General features: G+C 41.0%; 2 protein-coding genes across 5 annotated transcripts in view; both read left to right on the forward strand.

The window, feature by feature from the left end:
* The window catches only part of dennd4c (DENN/MADD domain containing 4C), a 39503-nt gene extending 27410 nt beyond the window's left edge, over positions 1-12093 (forward strand). The window contains exons 8-34 of one of the 3 annotated variants that reach the window (XM_041985082.1): positions 548-606; positions 1811-1955; positions 2143-2318; positions 2490-2590; positions 2811-3035; positions 3559-3704; positions 3898-3936; positions 4255-4385; positions 4485-4617; positions 4700-4906; positions 5072-5200; positions 5318-5465; positions 5556-5705; positions 5846-5959; positions 6059-6190; positions 6337-7394; positions 7555-7747; positions 7863-7960; positions 8064-8239; positions 8332-8490; positions 8598-8790; positions 8889-8999; positions 9084-9221; positions 9310-9427; positions 9720-9876; positions 9972-10036; positions 10177-12093. In XM_041985082.1, the coding sequence (XP_041841016.1) occupies positions 548-606; positions 1811-1955; positions 2143-2318; positions 2490-2590; positions 2811-3035; positions 3559-3704; positions 3898-3936; positions 4255-4385; positions 4485-4617; positions 4700-4906; positions 5072-5200; positions 5318-5465; positions 5556-5705; positions 5846-5959; positions 6059-6190; positions 6337-7394; positions 7555-7747; positions 7863-7960; positions 8064-8239; positions 8332-8490; positions 8598-8790; positions 8889-8999; positions 9084-9221; positions 9310-9427; positions 9720-9876; positions 9972-10036; positions 10177-10304 (4629 nt within the window). In that variant the 3' untranslated portion in view covers positions 10305-12093. Of the gene's footprint in view, positions 1-547; positions 607-1810; positions 1956-2142; positions 2319-2489; positions 2591-2810; positions 3036-3558; positions 3705-3897; positions 3937-4254; positions 4386-4484; positions 4618-4699; positions 4907-5071; positions 5201-5317; positions 5466-5555; positions 5706-5845; positions 5960-6058; positions 6191-6336; positions 7395-7554; positions 7748-7862; positions 7961-8063; positions 8240-8331; positions 8491-8597; positions 8797-8888; positions 9000-9083; positions 9222-9309; positions 9428-9719; positions 9877-9971; positions 10037-10176 lie in introns of all 3 variants that reach the window. The other 2 variants (XM_041985081.1, XM_041985084.1) reach the window with 2 other exon arrangements.
* Positions 12094-13943: 1850 nt separating this feature from the next.
* cdca9 (cell division cycle associated 9) lies at positions 13944-16383 on the forward strand. Of its 2 annotated transcripts, none has more exons than XM_041985104.1 (10): positions 13944-14179; positions 14264-14395; positions 14492-14528; positions 14816-14874; positions 14990-15057; positions 15184-15245; positions 15348-15413; positions 15499-15580; positions 16039-16125; positions 16229-16383. In XM_041985104.1, the coding sequence occupies exons 1-10, from the start codon at positions 14068-14070 to the stop codon at positions 16271-16273; spliced, it is 750 nt and encodes a 249-aa protein (XP_041841038.1). In that variant the 5' UTR covers positions 13944-14067; the 3' UTR covers positions 16274-16383. The 2 variants fall into 2 exon arrangements, with proteins under 2 accessions (XP_041841038.1, XP_041841037.1); XM_041985103.1 differs by having other exon boundaries at positions 13945-14179; positions 14492-14530; positions 14818-14874; positions 15324-15413.
* Positions 16384-16416: the final 33 nt, after the last annotated feature.

Here is a 16416-nt window from a genome sequence, read left to right on the forward strand (position 1 = left end):
TATGATGTTTAAGTTGAGCAAAAGCTAGCACTGGAAAGACTCCTAAAGACACAAAATCTGTCCTACAATGATTGACATATAATTGGATCAGCAACAAAAACTTGGTGTGCAAACATCAATACCAGTGCTGACATTATCAAAATAACTGACACTGACCACATTAGAAACGCAGTGTGACATCTTTTTGGTTAGCACTGATCATTTAGCTTGAGTCCCGCTGGTTTCTTTTGGTTTTAATCGGATAACACCTCCAGAACCTTTTGAAATCAAGTCAGCTCATGTGTCATGTTTCTGCAGAAGAGCTTGTGAAGTAGATCTGGAAAAACCTGTTTACTGCAAACATTTCCTTTGAAAGAAGCCCTTCCAGTTCCTCCTATAACGTTTTGTTGATATTGTTGGTTCATCCTGTTGCTGCCTTGTAGGCAAAGGTGATTGTGTGCCTACAAATGCCTGCAGATATTGTTATTTAATGTAGAAAGAGTTAGATTCTGTCTTGATTTTTACTTTAGAATTTCTCAACATTGACATTACTGCCTTTCCTCCGCAGCTCTCGGCACATGACAATTTGATCCTCTCCCAGCCTGTGTGTACACCTTTACCCCTCAGGTACCCTTTCTCCCTTTTTATTAACAAAGTCATCTATTTAATCTCCATTAACCTTCTCGCAAATTGTTTTCATCATTTATAATTCGATGGGGTTTTTTTTTTCCCCCTAAGCATAATTAGAGAAAAACAGCAGCATGTTTCTTCAGAAAAGGCAACAAATTAAAAATAATTATAGTAAATAAATTATAGATTTTTTATGGCAGTTATTACCAGGTTTAGTTTTGCATTATCTGTGTTGACACCTTTACCTGTCATTTTTTTCTGCTTTAAATCTCTAAAATCACAAAACTGGAGAAACCTTGATGGGAAAAAAAATATGTTTCCGACAGTTTCATTCGATTTCTGTTGATTTGAAAAGGAATTACTCTAAACTATAATCTCCGCTGCACTGTCAGCTCAAGTATTTTCATCCGGTTTTCATGTAATAACTGTGACAAACTCTTCTCAGTTTTTTCAAAGAGAGACCCTACAACTGAAAGCATCCTCGTGTTTTACTTATGCTGTTACTTTGCATGATTTCACAGCTCTGCGACTGATATTAACAGTTCAGTCAATGTCCATCTGTCCTTTTTTTGCTCCTCTGACTGCTGCCTTATGTAAGCTTCACAGCTCACAATATTGGAAATTTATATTCTCTTGGAAATCTAACATTCTGCTAATTGATACTGAACTTAACGTGACCTACTGCTGCTGCCTTTGTCTGTGTGATTTACAAGGATTTAGACAAACGCTGCACACAGGAGGAAATTAATTTTTGTCGTAATAATAGGGGCTCTCAAAGTGGCCTCATTATGAACTAGAGTGTACAAACACACACAGCAACAATGTACTAACTAATGAAAACGGTGGATCAGGTTGACACTGAATAAAATGTACCTTTAGAAACACTGTTGCAAGGTAAGACAAAGAGTGTTTTTGTGTGTTTTTAAGCTTTATAAATATTATATGCTTTGTCATATTTTAAGTTATTTATTTTACTTTGTCAGCAGTTATTTTACACTTTTCAGTAGGATTTTGAGGTTGAAACCATTAATTAGATTAGTTTTAAATGACAATGTATTTCTGCCTACAGTACTTCCTTGTTTCTCTCTTCTATAAAACATTGTTTTAAAACTTTTTTTTCCCCCTCATTCTCTCCATCTTTCATTTTCCTTTATCTGCCGTTTCTATTTTGTTGTCCTCTCTCTACTGAACTCCCTATCAGCGGGGCAGACTACGGCACTCTGCTGATGAATCTGGGCTCGGAGAACTGTGCCACACTGCTGCACTTCGTCCTGCTGGAGAGTAAGATCCTGCTGCACTCGCTGCGGCCTGCAGTGCTCACCGGAGTGGCCGAGGCTGTAGTGGCTGTAAGTACGCTCCAACATTTAAGTCTTGTTCCGTTCTATTCAGCAAATTCATACCAATAAAAATACAAAGTACCAAAATAAAGTGTAAAAGAAACCAAACCTTCACTTGTGATGCTTATCTTATGTATTTGTTTACATTTCCCCATCATTGCTCACACATTAACATCTCTGTGTTGTCTCTCTTTAGATGATCTTCCCCTTCCAGTGGCAGTGTCCCTACATCCCTCTGTGCCCACTCTCTCTCGCTGGTGTCCTCAACGCTCCATGTCCCTTCATAGTGGGTGTAGACTCCCGTTACTTTGACCTGTACGACCCCCCGCCAGATGTTGTCTGTGTGGATCTGGACACCAACACGATCTACCTGTAAGCTGTCCTTTCAGTCTACTGTGTATTTACAACTTGTACAGTATCTAAGGACTGATCTCAGCTGGGCCACAAGCACATTTGTTAAACCAAGAGAACCACTGCAGATTTTGTGTGTGCAGCTCTCCTGTTACTTCCAGCTGACTGACTTCGTGGAATTGTATGTCACAGGTCTGATGAGAAGAGACACAGCAGCTGGAAGAACCTCCCAAAGAAGCCTTGCAAGAGTCTTATTAACTCGCTGAGCAACTTGCACCACCAGCTGGCCACTGGTACATACAGCATCTCACTCCCACATGCGACACAAACTCGATAGACGTGATTAAAGAAAAACCTACACTACAAATGAGGTGCACTGTTTGCAGTTACAAAAGCCAAAGCACAGAGTAGACTCTTACATGCAAACATAGCTAACACACTGAAGGAAAGAAAATAAAAGAGGAAAGAGAAGACCTTGTGAAAAGTAATTTTGCTATTTTTTTTCTCTTTCAGCTTCAATACGTCAAACACCACATGAAGACTCTGCTCTCGACCTGACCCCTATTGAGGCAGACTTCACATGGCACAAGAAAAAAATGGCCCTGGAAATGGAAATCCAAGAGGCCTTCCTTCGTTTCATGGCGTCCATCCTGAAAGGCTACCGTTCCTACCTCAAACCAATCACCCAGGCTCCCTCAGAAAAGGCCACAGCTGCAGACTCCCTTTATGACCTGCAAGGTGAGCAACTGTCCAAGCGTGTTAAATGGTGTTTTCATGAAATTTGCTCTTCACTTCCTGGTTTTTGTAGACTATGCAAAATTTACTTCCATAAATCATATAGTACCAGCTGTTGTGGACATGTTTTGGTGCATCTGTTTTAAGGAGTACCTCGGCCACCACTGTATATAAATATTTTTAGACTCTTTATTACTATTCTCCTCAGCTACGCTAAGAATTGATTAGTTTTTTTTTTCCTGAACTAACTTCCATTTGCCATGACTCACACAGATCAATCTTAGACGGATGATTAGAATGAAGGACAATCTCAAGTCTGCATATATCAGCACATCTCTAAATAGCTGCATCTTGATTGATGGTCACTCAGGTGTAATAAATACACTGAGGCCAAAAGGACAACATGACATGGGACATTTTTATATTTAAAATTAAATTCTGTGTTATAGAAAAAAAAAGTCAAGAAGGCTACAGACTTTTAGTCTAATGATGACTGATGCCAAAATGTTTCCTTACGCTGTTGTAGGTTTTCTCAAAAGCAGAGATCGTGCCCATCAGAAATTCTACTCCCAGCTCACCAAGACTCAGATATTCATCCGCTTCATTGAGGAGTGCACGTTTGTCAGCGACAAGGATACCGGCTTGGCCTTTTTTGACGACTGCATTGAGAAGGTGACTGCCAGCCAGTGTCAGGGCCTTGTTGTTTTGCTTTTCCTCTCCCACTGGTTGTTTTCTTCAAGGAACAAGCTTTTGTTTTACAGTGGTTTATTGCCAAAATAATGTTGGTGTGCTGGGAAGGACTAAAGGAAACCAACATTTCCTATGATTCATTCCTTTGCCTTTGCTCTCTTTCCTCTTCTTGCAGCTTTTTCCCTCTGATAAAATCACCGACAAGGGTACCAAGGTAATTACAGATGCTGCAGTCAGATTTTCTTTCAGCTTTTTTTCCCCGCTATGTTTGTGACTAATATAAAAGATTAAGGCGTGTCAGATTTCTCCCTTTTGATAAACGTATACAGCAAGCAGCATGGACTTTTCCTGCTTTTCCTCTGCCATTAAATCCTAATCACAATTCAAACACGCATGTCTTACTGACTGGAAAAACTTCACAGGTTGTTATGTGCTTTGTAGTTGTTTACTTTCTTCCATTAGGCAGGAAATTACCTGTTCTTGTTTTTTCTAAACCTTGCATTTTTGGCCCTTGATCTGATTCTTACTGCAGGTTGAAGGAGAGTCATCTGAGGACACAAAACTGCTGGAACTTGACGAGTCTCAGAAAAGTGAACACACCGTCTTTGTAATGCCTCCTGAACCTCCAGCTGACAACGGACCTGAACCTTCTCCTCGATACACGTAAGTCTTTCTTAGCTATAGTTTCCTAAAAGTTTACCCAGTGGGAAAGGTTTTTTGTACTCATCAGACATGTAGATAATCTTATTTTGTGTTTTCCAGCTATAAAGGCTTCCCGCGGCTCCAGATGAGTCTGTTTGACCGTCCCAAAGAGTTGCGTCCAGCACTTAGCAGCAGATCAGCAGGGGCCAGTCTGTCCAGCAGCCCTGCACTACTGGCTAAAAGAACTAAGCAGGTTTGTATGTATGAAGTCAGATTCAGTAGAAGACATCACACCAGTTGGATATTAATGTGTTTCAAATTAACTGCTCCAACAGGAGATCAAGCTTGCATACAAGATGGCAAAACGTTTCTACTCCAACCCACCGCTGTGGGCCCGCTGTCTGTTCAGTCATTGCTACAGTCTGTGGTTCATCTGCCTACCAGCAGCTGTGCGACTGGCCAAGTCCAAGAGCCGAGCCATGCAGCAGGCTTACAACGTGCTGTTAAGGATGAGGGCTGCAGAGGTGGAGATTCTGGATGAGGTGCAGTCACATTACATGTGCAAGATTTACAGATGACCATTATGAAGTCTTATATAATGTGTAGTTCAGTTGTCATTGTCTCATGAATTCTCTTTTTAAAAAAAAAAAAAAAAAAAAAAATTAATCCTGCAAATTGATTTATATGAGTTTTTGTGTGCATGGCAGGTGTGTTACAGAGTGGTTATGCAGCTCTGTGGTGTGTGGGGTCTTCCTGTTATGGCTGTGCGAGTCCTGGTTGAGATGAAAAAAGCTGGAGTACATCCCAACGCCATCACATATGGATACTACAATAAGGTTTTATATATTGCTAAAGTCTAAATTGAAGATTTGATATGTTTTATCCATCCATCAGTTAATCATTTTGGTCCGGCTGGTTTATTGGACATCTTTGCTTCTATCTGCTCTCTGCAGGCTGTCTTGGAGAGCCCATGGCCAAGCCGAAATCGTAGCGGCCTCTTTATGTGGACCAAGTTGCGTAATGTGCTTCGTGGAGTGACGCAGTTTAAACGCACTCAGAATCGCACATCTTCCAAGAAGGGATCCACGTTAACTTCCACAGGTGTGAATGGAACAAGGTTTTTACACTCACTGTCTTTTCTGTTTTCTTGCTGTTTTTTACCCACCTTCTTCCTGCTTTGTCCTCCTCTAGACACATTAGTGGATGGATCAGCAGTCACTGACGTTGACAGTTTGAGCCACGGAAGTGCTGATAGCTCAAATGATGTCAATGGCGAGGAACATAATCTCTTTGCCCCCCGTCATGACATGGGAGATACAGCAGACAGCCACTGTAGTACAGGTACTGATTTCTCTGAGCTTCAGGTCTTAAGCTTTGAAAGCTACATCCAGTTTGCAGTGTCATCTTGAAAAAGAAAAGAGGGAACAAAAAGTGATATAATTGTGACTACATCCTGGTGTGTGGGAATTTGTCATCTACAGGACGACAGTCGGATCAAGGCTATGGTTCTAAGGATGAGTTGCACCAGGAGCTGGCAGATCCTTCAGGTGTCCTTGTAGCTGAGCAGAGAAACAATGCTAAAGCACAGCACAATGGTCAGCCTCACATGATGCAGTTAATTCTATTACCCATTATTTCCCAAGGATTTCATTTTTGACTTTCACACATATACCTGTATTCGTTTGTGTAACCAGGAGGTGACATTGCTGGGTCAGTGGATAGTGCAGTAGCAGTGGTAGAACCCCTGAGCCCTGTGGATGGACCCTCACCTGTCCCCAGCATTGTTAAACTGTCCACAGGAAGCTTTGATAGTGGCAGGGAAAAAGGTGAGGAAAAATTCAAACTGTCATGAGTCTTAAAATGAAAATTGTTGGACATTACTGGGAGATTTTCACTGAACTTTCAAGTAAGAAAGAGGCTTTTCAACTTTTATTGCTGACCCATTTCTATTCCATCTGTTTTCATTATTTAGGAGCAGGGAAGCTTTTCAGGAGACACAGCAAGAATGATAGTATGTCTCTATCTGATGAGGACACCTCCCTGCCATCAGGGGAAGCAGCTAAGCCGTCTCAGCAGCAGCGGCAGAAAGCCTTCTCCGAACGTAGTTGTAGCTTCAGTGCTGAAACCCGTGCTGGAATGCGCTTGGAGAAAGGCGTGGACCACATGGCCAGTCAAATGGGTGCAGATGCTCGTATTCTGGCTGCAGCGCTCTCTGGTAGTCAAAGTCCACCACCTTGCAGTGTTTCCAAATCACTATTTGAAGACTTGGAAGAGGAGCCAGAAGATAAGGGTGTGTCACTTAAGCTGCCAGATGAACGTAAAGAAGATAAAGAGTTGAAAGGGGCTGAGGTAAAGAAAGAAAAACAAGAGAGGAAACATACTGAAACAAATGAGGATGAGTCTGGAATGCGAGGAGCTACCTTGGAGAGGGCAGATGTGGAGGTGGGAGCAGACCCGCTCTCCCTTCTGGTGTCAGAGAGTGAAGAGTCGGCTTCTGTTAACAGTCAGGAACCACCACGCGCCGTGCCTGCTGTGGTATCCCGTAACCTGGCTGAGGAGATTGAAATGTATATGAGTCTGCAAAGCCCCATGGGTCCCAAGTCCTCTAGCATGGAGCTCCAGCAGTCCCAGGGAGACTCCACTGACAGTCCCCAACCCAAACAGCCCCTGGAGCGACGGTCCAGCCTCCCAGTGCCTCCTGTCAAAACTCCAACTAGCTCACCAGTTGACAAACCCAAAAGAAGCCCCAGCACAGTCACTCGATCCAAGACTTTTGCAGCAAAGACAAAGACGGCTGTAAGCACAACAGCAGGCCCAACTTCTAGATCATCCTCTCTGACAGCATTGGTTAAGTCTTCACAGGGAGGGTCACTGGGCTCTGTCATTAACACCATTTCAGGGATCAAAATGGACACCCTGCTGTCAGGACCTAAAATTGACGTGCTTAAATCAGGCATGAAGCAGGCAGCTAATGTGGCCAGCAAAGTGTGGGGCGCTGTTGCATCAGCCTATGTATATTCAGATGATGAGGTGAGTATTACTGAAATAATGCTAATGTTTTTTTCTCAGTTTTTCATTCTTTTACTTTGAGGCATGTCTGCTTCCTGATATCTTCTCATGTAAAGTCGAACTCTCATGAACTCAGTGATGTGCAGCCATCTGGGTAATTCTATATTACTTTTCTCCACAGGATGAACAAACTCAGGGTGCCAGTGGCTTCCCGGCTCGTTTGGATGAACACATCCTGTCTGCACACGACTTGGATGACAGCCCTGAGAGAAGGGGCATCCCATGTTTGGGAGCTAATGGTCTAAATCATAGCAGCACCAGCCTGGGCAGCAGCAGTGGCAGCAGTGACACAGGTCGAGGAACCCAACAGACACGTAAGCACTCACTTGCAGATATAAATATCAAAAAGGCTTGAAAACTCAGGGTCCAGGGGGCAACTTTCTGGGGTCAGTAGGCCTGTGATAACATCTGTTTTGTGTTTGGCTGCAGACCCAACTCCAGGGCGTTCAGGCAGGGGTCCTGACTCAGAGCAAAGCTCCTCACATCATGCTTCTTCCTCAAGCATATACCAAAACTGCGCTTTGGAGGTTGGGAATAAAGAAACACCCTTTTTGCTATTGCTATACCTTCACTACAAACATGTGGACTGGGATAATTACTGTCTGGTTGATCCCATTTTCTCACCAACAGGTGCTGATGTCTAGTTGCTCCCAGTGTCGCTCATGTGAAGCCCTGGTATATGATGAGGAGATCATGGCAGGCTGGACAGCTGATGACTCCAACCTCAATACAAACTGTCCTTTCTGTCGCACAGCTTTCCTTCCATTAATGCACATTGAGTTTCATGATTTGCGTGCAATGCCTGGGTAAGAATCGGTGCTGGCATTGTAATTTTTTTCTGTTGTTTATGTTGACTTAAACTTGGATTTGACCCTGTTCTATGACTTTTTCCTCTCAGGTTTTACATAAATCCCAGTGCCTCAGGAGACAGTATCCACAGCAGCAGTGCTCATCCCACGGCGAGCAGCTCAGCTGACACGAAGGCACAAGATCTCATCAGTTTCGCCGAGGAGGAACCAAAGGAAAATCCAGATAATCGTCCTGGAGCACACAAAAGGTAAAATGTGAAAAGGTTTCCCTGCATGCAGCACAAACTACTGAGACATGCCCAGTCCCCACCACCAGCACCTCCTCCTGACTCCTCTTTGCTTGCTGTGATTTCAGTCTGATTCCAGAGCCTGTGCAGTCGGACCCTCTGGGTCTCCTAGAGCACCAGGCACCAGGGAAGCAGCAGAAATGCAGTGGAACTTCACTGACGCGCAGCAACAGTGTTGGAGGTCCTCTCCAGAGCCTGGACCACACCCAGAGACCTGGACACGGTGTCTCCACCACTAGCCTGCCCTGCAGTCTGCAAGAGGTGTCGGTCAGTTCCCATCACTGTCCCATACAAACCATTACGGTTTTTTTTAATCTGCATTGCATTGGAAAAGATTGATGGAACACTGTGCTTGACAGGATGGCATCGGAACTAAACGACCAAATCCCAAGCCTGTGTCTGTTCCGTACCTCAGTCCTTTGGTCTTACGCAAAGAGCTGGAGACCCTGTTGGAGAACGAGGGAGATCAGGTATATACAGTCCACTGTACTTCATATCTGTCAGTCACAGTCACAACATTCTTAAACGACAGCATCTGGACTCCATCTCTCCAGGTGATCTACACCCACAAATTCCTCAGCCAGCATCCAATTATTTTCTGGAACCTGGTGTGGTATTTCCGCCGCCTGGACCTGCCCACTCACTTACCTGGTCTTATCCTTGCTTCTGAACATTGCAACAATGGAGTACAGGTAAACAATAGCATGCTACCTTTCTTTTTTTTTTTTATTAACCCAGTTTCATTACTATCTATCCTCATATATATGTTTATTGGTGCAGCTGCCCCTGACAACACTGTCTCAGGACAGCAAGCAGGTGTTCGTACAGCTCCTGTGGGACAACATCAACCTGCATCAGGAACCTGGAGAGCCTCTCTACCTGCTCTGGAGGGCCTTTTGTGAGTTCCAGAACTTGCAACTGAAGCATCTTTCGCTTGAAACAAATTGATTCATTCATTGATTCTTTCACAGCGTGAATGTAAAAAATAACAACTGCCACTAGAGGGCACCAAAACTCAAGTTTTCAAATCACACACATGCCGGCATAAATGCTTATTCAACTGTTTTGTTACAGTATTATTGGTGGTCGGAAGAAATTGGAGCTAAGGCTAATGTGTGTGTGTCTGTTTTTTTTAAAGTATATCATTCTCAAGCAGAAGTGTTGATGATGTATGCATTATTTGCTCCTAGTGGAGAAGAAGGGGACTTTGGCTCCAACAGACCACCAGGAGATCCGTACTCTCCTCAACACTATTGTTCGCAACATCCAGACCAATGACGTCTACGGGCCGATCAACCTGCTTAACAGAGAGATCAAACGGCGTCCAGATGGTGTCAAACGGCAGAGGTTTGACACTGTTTCTATAAGGCTCTGATTTGCACATGTAGAGTTTCAGGGACTGCATGTCTTATGTCTTGTTTCTGTTTTTGAATTTCTCTCAGGAGTATTTATAGGGAAATTCTGTTTCTTTCATTGGTGGCTTTGGGACGAGAGAATATTGACATAGGTGAGTGTTTCAAATGGAAATAGTTCAGAAATATTTTAGATCCTAAGGTGGTGTAGTAGTTTGTTCTTTTACTAAATAGTAAAGCATTGTTTTCTTTATTTTTTTTTATTTATTTTCCTATTCTCCGTTATAATCTGCAGAGGCCTTTGACAGGGAATACCTCCAGGCCTACGATGAGCTGAACACAGAGTCTTTGCACCGCATCGATCGCCCGCCCAGCGCCAGTGTCCAGTGGTGCCTTAAATGTTTTGGAGCCCCCGTCATCTGAACACGGTTGCCTTCTGCAGCAGAGATGTAAAATCTCACTACAAAGACAGGAGGGAAAAAATAATGAACTTTTAAAAACTCGTCCAAGCTTTATGTGGTACTTCTTATTTGTGTCTTGGAAGCTGCAAGTTGTTTTGCTTTTTTGTTTTGAACCTTTATATAATTTCTTTCTTTCTTGAGGTTTGTCAAGCAGCTACCTTCAGATTAGATGGGATGGGGTTTTTTTCCACTACTTGGAAATCTGCAAAGACTATTTTGGGACTTTTTTTTTTTTACAGATTGTATATAGAATGATTAATTGCTAAACAGTGTGTTGACCTCCCTCTCTGTGTATGTGTCTTGATAGTTTTTCACCTCTTTGCTTAAATCTTTTCCACTGTTTCCAGATCAGATCAGTGTGAGTTGGTCGAGAGTACAGACCCAGACTGTATGTTTGTGCACTTTCTAAAGAGGAAGAACAGAAAAAAAAGGAAAAAAAAAATACTCGATTTTGTGTCTTTTTGTGCATATTTTTCACTTGAGTGGGAAATCTGAAACAAGGGTTGCCTATTTTTCCAGGCATCACCTCTCAATGAATTGACTGTTTGTGTGATCCAAGTCTTAATGAATGCTCAAGTTGTTTAAGTGTAAATATACAAGCTCATGTTAGGGAGGGGGTGGGAGCTCTGTCTGTGTGGATATGTGGTGGCAGTAATCAAGTAAATAGGAGAAGACTGAAACCATGGACAATCACTAATCATCAATCACTAAAACGGTTTCACAACATTCCAGATCCCCCTGCAGTCAAAGCAGGTCTTACATAAGTATTGATACTTGCAGCAACACTTAACCACAAGCTAAACCAGCTTATTTAGAGATATAGATCTTTAGAAAGCATTCCCAATCTTAAGAGTGCCACACTACTGATTCCAACAAATAAAACAAGACAAACAGTAGCTTGGTGTACTGCCTTGCTGATGCAGTCAAGAGTGTGACTTATGCTTTTAATAATGGCAGTTTTTTTTTTTTTTTTTTAGTATTTCTTTTTTACAGCAACATACTGTACTTAAGTTAATATGCCTTATTATTATAGCTTAGAGCTCACATGTATTTAGGTTTTTCCTCACTGTAGCATAGAATGAGGCGTTTTAAAGTGAGGAATACATGCAGACTGGACAGGTTTTAAAGGTTTACCTAGTGTCTTTAAGAAATAGTGCTAGTAACTAGAACTTTTCCAGAGCAAAGTGCTTCTTCAGCGCTGCTGATACCGTGTGCAGAAAGGAAGACTTTGACATGACATTCCACTAAATGCTGAAACAGACAGGAAATCAGGAAGTGTGCTTTTATGAATTATTGGGAAATTGATATAGACTGAACTATTTGTAGATTTGCAAGAGTGACTTGTACAGATTAGATAATGTAAGATATTCCACTTGCACTGCGTACATAAAGACCTGACCTTAACCCAGGGTGAGAAGATGAATCCGCATCTGAACATTAACAACATGTACACCAGTGTTTTCTCAAAGCAAAAAAAAAAATCTCAATTATTTATTTTTGTATTATTGACATTGGGATTGCAGATGCTGTGCTAATTTAGGATTTTTATTACTAACACCCCCTTGTTACCTTTTAATCTGTCCTAAGGGATTCCATCTTGTACTGACTTCTGTAAATTTGATCATTTTGGTTGTACAGAAAATAATTTTTCTTTATTTTAAATAGTAGATTAAATGATCTCTAACCGTCCTGTGGAAAGGAAATGAATGTCCATACTGAAGTGCGCTGCAATAAATGAGTTTCTGAACTGATTGAAAACAAAATGTCTTGATTGTCTGTTCACTTGCATGCATTGGTTTTGATCTCCAGTAAATTCCTGTCTAAGTACAGTTGTTAAAAATGAATAACATCCTCTTTCCTTTCAATGTTTTGACATATCAAGACATAATTCTTAGCAGGTGATAACTACAACCTCTGGTGAACACCAACACACAGTGAATTACACCACAGTGGTTATTTATTGAGAAGAATAAGTTTGAATGTTGGAGTGTCTGAAACCAAGAACTACTGATTGATTGAAAGACATCAGTAACAGTCAACATTCAAGACAGCTGTCCATCTTTCCAGCAGAAAGATGGACAGCATGGGATAAAAAACAAACAAAAAACTACATCTCAGACTTTACAGGCATTAGCTTGTTAAATGTTAAAGTTCATGAGAGTACAATCTGAAAAAGTATGGCTTTACTGGAAGGATTGTCAGCAGAAAGCCCTTCTCTCTAAGAAACATCATGGCTTTGATTTCATGTGCTCAAAATTGCATTAGATCACACCAAAGACTTCTGCAACAATGTTCTTTGGACAGATGAGACTAAAATGAAGCTGTTTAATCATAATGGACACCACCACAAATACTAACAGTGGAGGGGTGATGTTTTGGGCTTGTTCTGCAGCCACAGGACCTGGAACCCTTGCAGAGCAGACCATGTATTCTAGAGACAAATGTAAGACCATCTGACAGCTGAGGCTTTGCCAAGAAGCTGGTCTCAAGCTCAGCAGCAAATTTAGTACAGAATGACCAAAAAAGAAAAGAATTAAGATTTTGCAATGGCATTGTCAAAATTCAGACTTTAAGAGCCCGACTTTGCTCAAAATCCTGTTGAACACAATCTCATACTTGTCGTCTGTCCCCTAATAGATACCCAGAAGCAGAAAACCACATTATAAGATTTTTAAACTATCACATGGTAATAAATGGTAGATATTCCCCCCTCCCAAAAAAAATGTCAATTTTTTTGTTAGATGTTGTTAAAGGGACAAATAAAGGCCTCATGTTAAAAAAATTGGACTTTTCTGACCATTTTTTCATGGGTTGGGCCTTAGAGGGTTAAGAGAGTTGAGAAATGTTCACAATCCTCAAAAAGCAGAAGCAATGCTCAGAAATAGTGGGTCAAATTTCCTCTATGTAATGTGTTAAACTGTTGTCACACAGGAAATACATACTTAAAGTAGTTCAACATGCTATTGAGTCATGGAGTGTACTTCGTTTTTTTAATACAAAGCTTCTACATATTGTTTTTGTTTTTATTAACACACTCGTAAAGCTGCATATAAAATGCTTGAAAAATAAAACTTGACTCCTAGGTTGCAGTTTGTTTTTCCAAACATGTCCCACTTCAACAGTTTTTATGCCCAATACTTTGCTTTGACTTAAAGTGTTGTGTTGACTCAGGATGAGCCATGATATCTACCAGACATGACCAAAAATTGCTTTTTCTTTTGCCTCTTGGTCCATATCTTGCCATCATAACACTTGCTGTAACCAATGTCAGTGCCAATTTATGACATTTTGGCCATATTTGGTCAATAAAACACGAGCCAAAAAATGAAGTGTATCACCTTTCTTGCCACATGTGGCCAAAATAACACTTTATAAGGCTGCAAATAAACCATGAGGAATGAGTACACCAAATTTGGCCAGAATGTGGTTTAAACTGGTCAGTAATGAGTACTGAGCTAAGTCCAATTAAAATTAATGCCAATAAAATAAATAAAATGAAAAATAACAATGAAAACTCTGGCATTAAAGGAGAAAGTTTTGTTAGTTTAATGGTATCCTTCCGCCAAACACGACCTTATCACTTCATTTTTAGCGCATGAATACCTTGATTAAATACAATTGAGTAACAGGTGCGCGAAGAATAAGTAGAAAAAGTGTGCGTTTGTCGACTCATTCACAAATCGAGCTTCTAACTTTTTTTTATTTTGCAAATATAAGAGGACAGCATGCCGTTGACTCGCTCGAAAGTCCCAGAAAGCGTCCAGAGTAAGGAACAGTTAAGTCGGGAGATGCGACAGAAAAGACTGGCGCTTTTCATCCAGCAGTTTGAGAAGGAAGGTAGTAACGATTTAGGTGTGAGGTTTTACAGCAAGTTGTGGTTATTCAGTTAGTCTTTAAAGGCATCAAAATCTCATTTTACAGCACAAGAACGCCTGAACGACTTGGAAGTGAAAATGGAGAACCTGTTGGGCACAGTGGACAAAGTCTTCTCAGTGGAGCTGATGAAGATGCCCCCTTCTCTTAAAAACACGCTCCTAAAGGATTTAACAAGTGGTGAGTCTTCTTGAATTCAAATGTTTCTTGTCTTTAAGCTGATAAAAAAAAAAAAAAATAATTACTCACATTTTACTCTTGAATTGGCTTTGTTAGAGGAGGGAATTTCTGCCAGTGAGGTGTCTATAGTCATGAAGGTGAGTTATTTCTAATTAATTGCCACCTCTGGCGCTCTGCCAGAACGGTCCACATTTAAATCACTTCTCAAAACACAACTTTTAAAACGTGCTTTAACAATGACTTGCATGCTGTTGTTTAATTTAATTTTTCCTATTATCTGTAAAGTATTCTTAAGTACTTTTGTAAATTGTTCTAAAAATGTTTTTGCTTTATTAATTTAATACCACACATATGCATGTTTTTATTTGCTTGGCTACGTAAATACGTAATTACGTAAAGACATAACGTTCCACTATTGCAGAGTGAGTCCTGTGAGATGTCTCAGCCCCTCAGGAGAGTACTTTATAATAATAAAAGAGGTAATTGATTATCTTTTTCAACCAAGATGCAGGAGCACATAGAGCACAGCTGGAAAATCTGCTACAAAAAAATAAGTCACAAATTAAGCATTTTAACCCCTCTCCCCCCAAAAAGGAAAATCGACCGATACATCACCAGCTTCGTCTACCTCAGCTCAGAAGTCCTCTTCCAAAGCCCCAAAGGTAGGTGATGTTGGTCCAAAAAAGTACTTTCTGCTTTACAGTGCAGCTGAAAATACTTGTCAGGAAAAATTATAGAAGTTGGAGACTGGTCCTGTAAAATGAATCATCATGTCTCTTTATTTTTAGAGTGGAAAGGGGACAAAAAGGACCAGAACATTAGTTGGTAGTAACAGCGCAGGAAATCTGTCGTAAGATGAGAAATTAATCATATGTTATGAGCTTGATTAACATTGTGAAGGCCTTGACTGGTACTTATCTGTATCCAGGGCTTCATCTGGGACTGTGAAAAGAACTCAAAGCTGCTCGATGAGTCGCTACGATCAGACTGTATCGAAGCAGAAAACGCCAAAACTCAGGTCTGTTGCTGTCTGAGTTGCTGTGTACTGGAGGTGATACTGTTAAATTAAAATGTGTTCTCATGTAAGCTTTGTGTTGTCACAGGTCTGTCATGTCTGCTGGGGATTTGCAGTGTTCAGTGGCAGGATCTGCAGCACACATCACTGTGACTACAGCACGGGGACAGGTACTCGGTGTTGTCCTTCAGTATGGCTCCGTGGTCCCTGAATGGGACGAACAAAGCTTTTATATCTCAAATATTACAAAAGCATCTGGTTCTATTTTCCTTTAAACCTCACATGTAGTGAAAAGGAAGCTAAAAGGAATGAAGTATAGGACACTGCTGATGAATGAGCGTACCTGTGTCCGGGGAGCTTTTCATTGGCTGGATTAATCAAAAGTGCAGGAGAGTATCAGTTTCACCCGGGTGCTTACTAGTACTGAAACCAAGGAACTTGGAACTAATTTTACTAATCCAACGCAACAATTCTCAAATCTATTACCAGTAATAGTTTAAGTGGAGAGAGACAAGTTTTTAATTTCTTTTTTAAACTGGTCTTTACTTGGACTTCTAACTTATTGTAATATTGATGTGTAAAGTCTTGATCTGGAAAGTCAGTTTTTTATTTCTTTTTTCTCTCCTAGATTGTCAGTTTTTCTGAAGAGAACAAGGATGAAATTAACTGGGACTTGCTTGATGACGTTGCGCTGTGCCACATCCAGAAGCTTTCGGTAAAAGGGCTCTTCATCTTTTGATAAATTATCAGAATGAAGGACTTGGAAGAAAAACTTTTAGAAATGCACTAACGACTCCTCTTTCTAAATGGATTTTCAGAGTCTGATGGACTATCTCTCACGGCAGAGTCGCTCTCAACAATGAGTTTAGATGTCTGAACACCAACTGCGACCAGGACATTTTTCATAAGATTGTCAACATGTTTCAAATGTTTTAAATGTTTTGTAAATATAATAAAGTTCACTGGTATTACACTACATGGCTGAAGTTTAGTGTGAAGTTATAAA

Source organism: Melanotaenia boesemani, chromosome 5 (assembly GCF_017639745.1).
Source record: "Melanotaenia boesemani isolate fMelBoe1 chromosome 5, fMelBoe1.pri, whole genome shotgun sequence".
NCBI classification, from domain to species: domain Eukaryota; kingdom Metazoa; phylum Chordata; class Actinopteri; order Atheriniformes; family Melanotaeniidae; genus Melanotaenia; species Melanotaenia boesemani.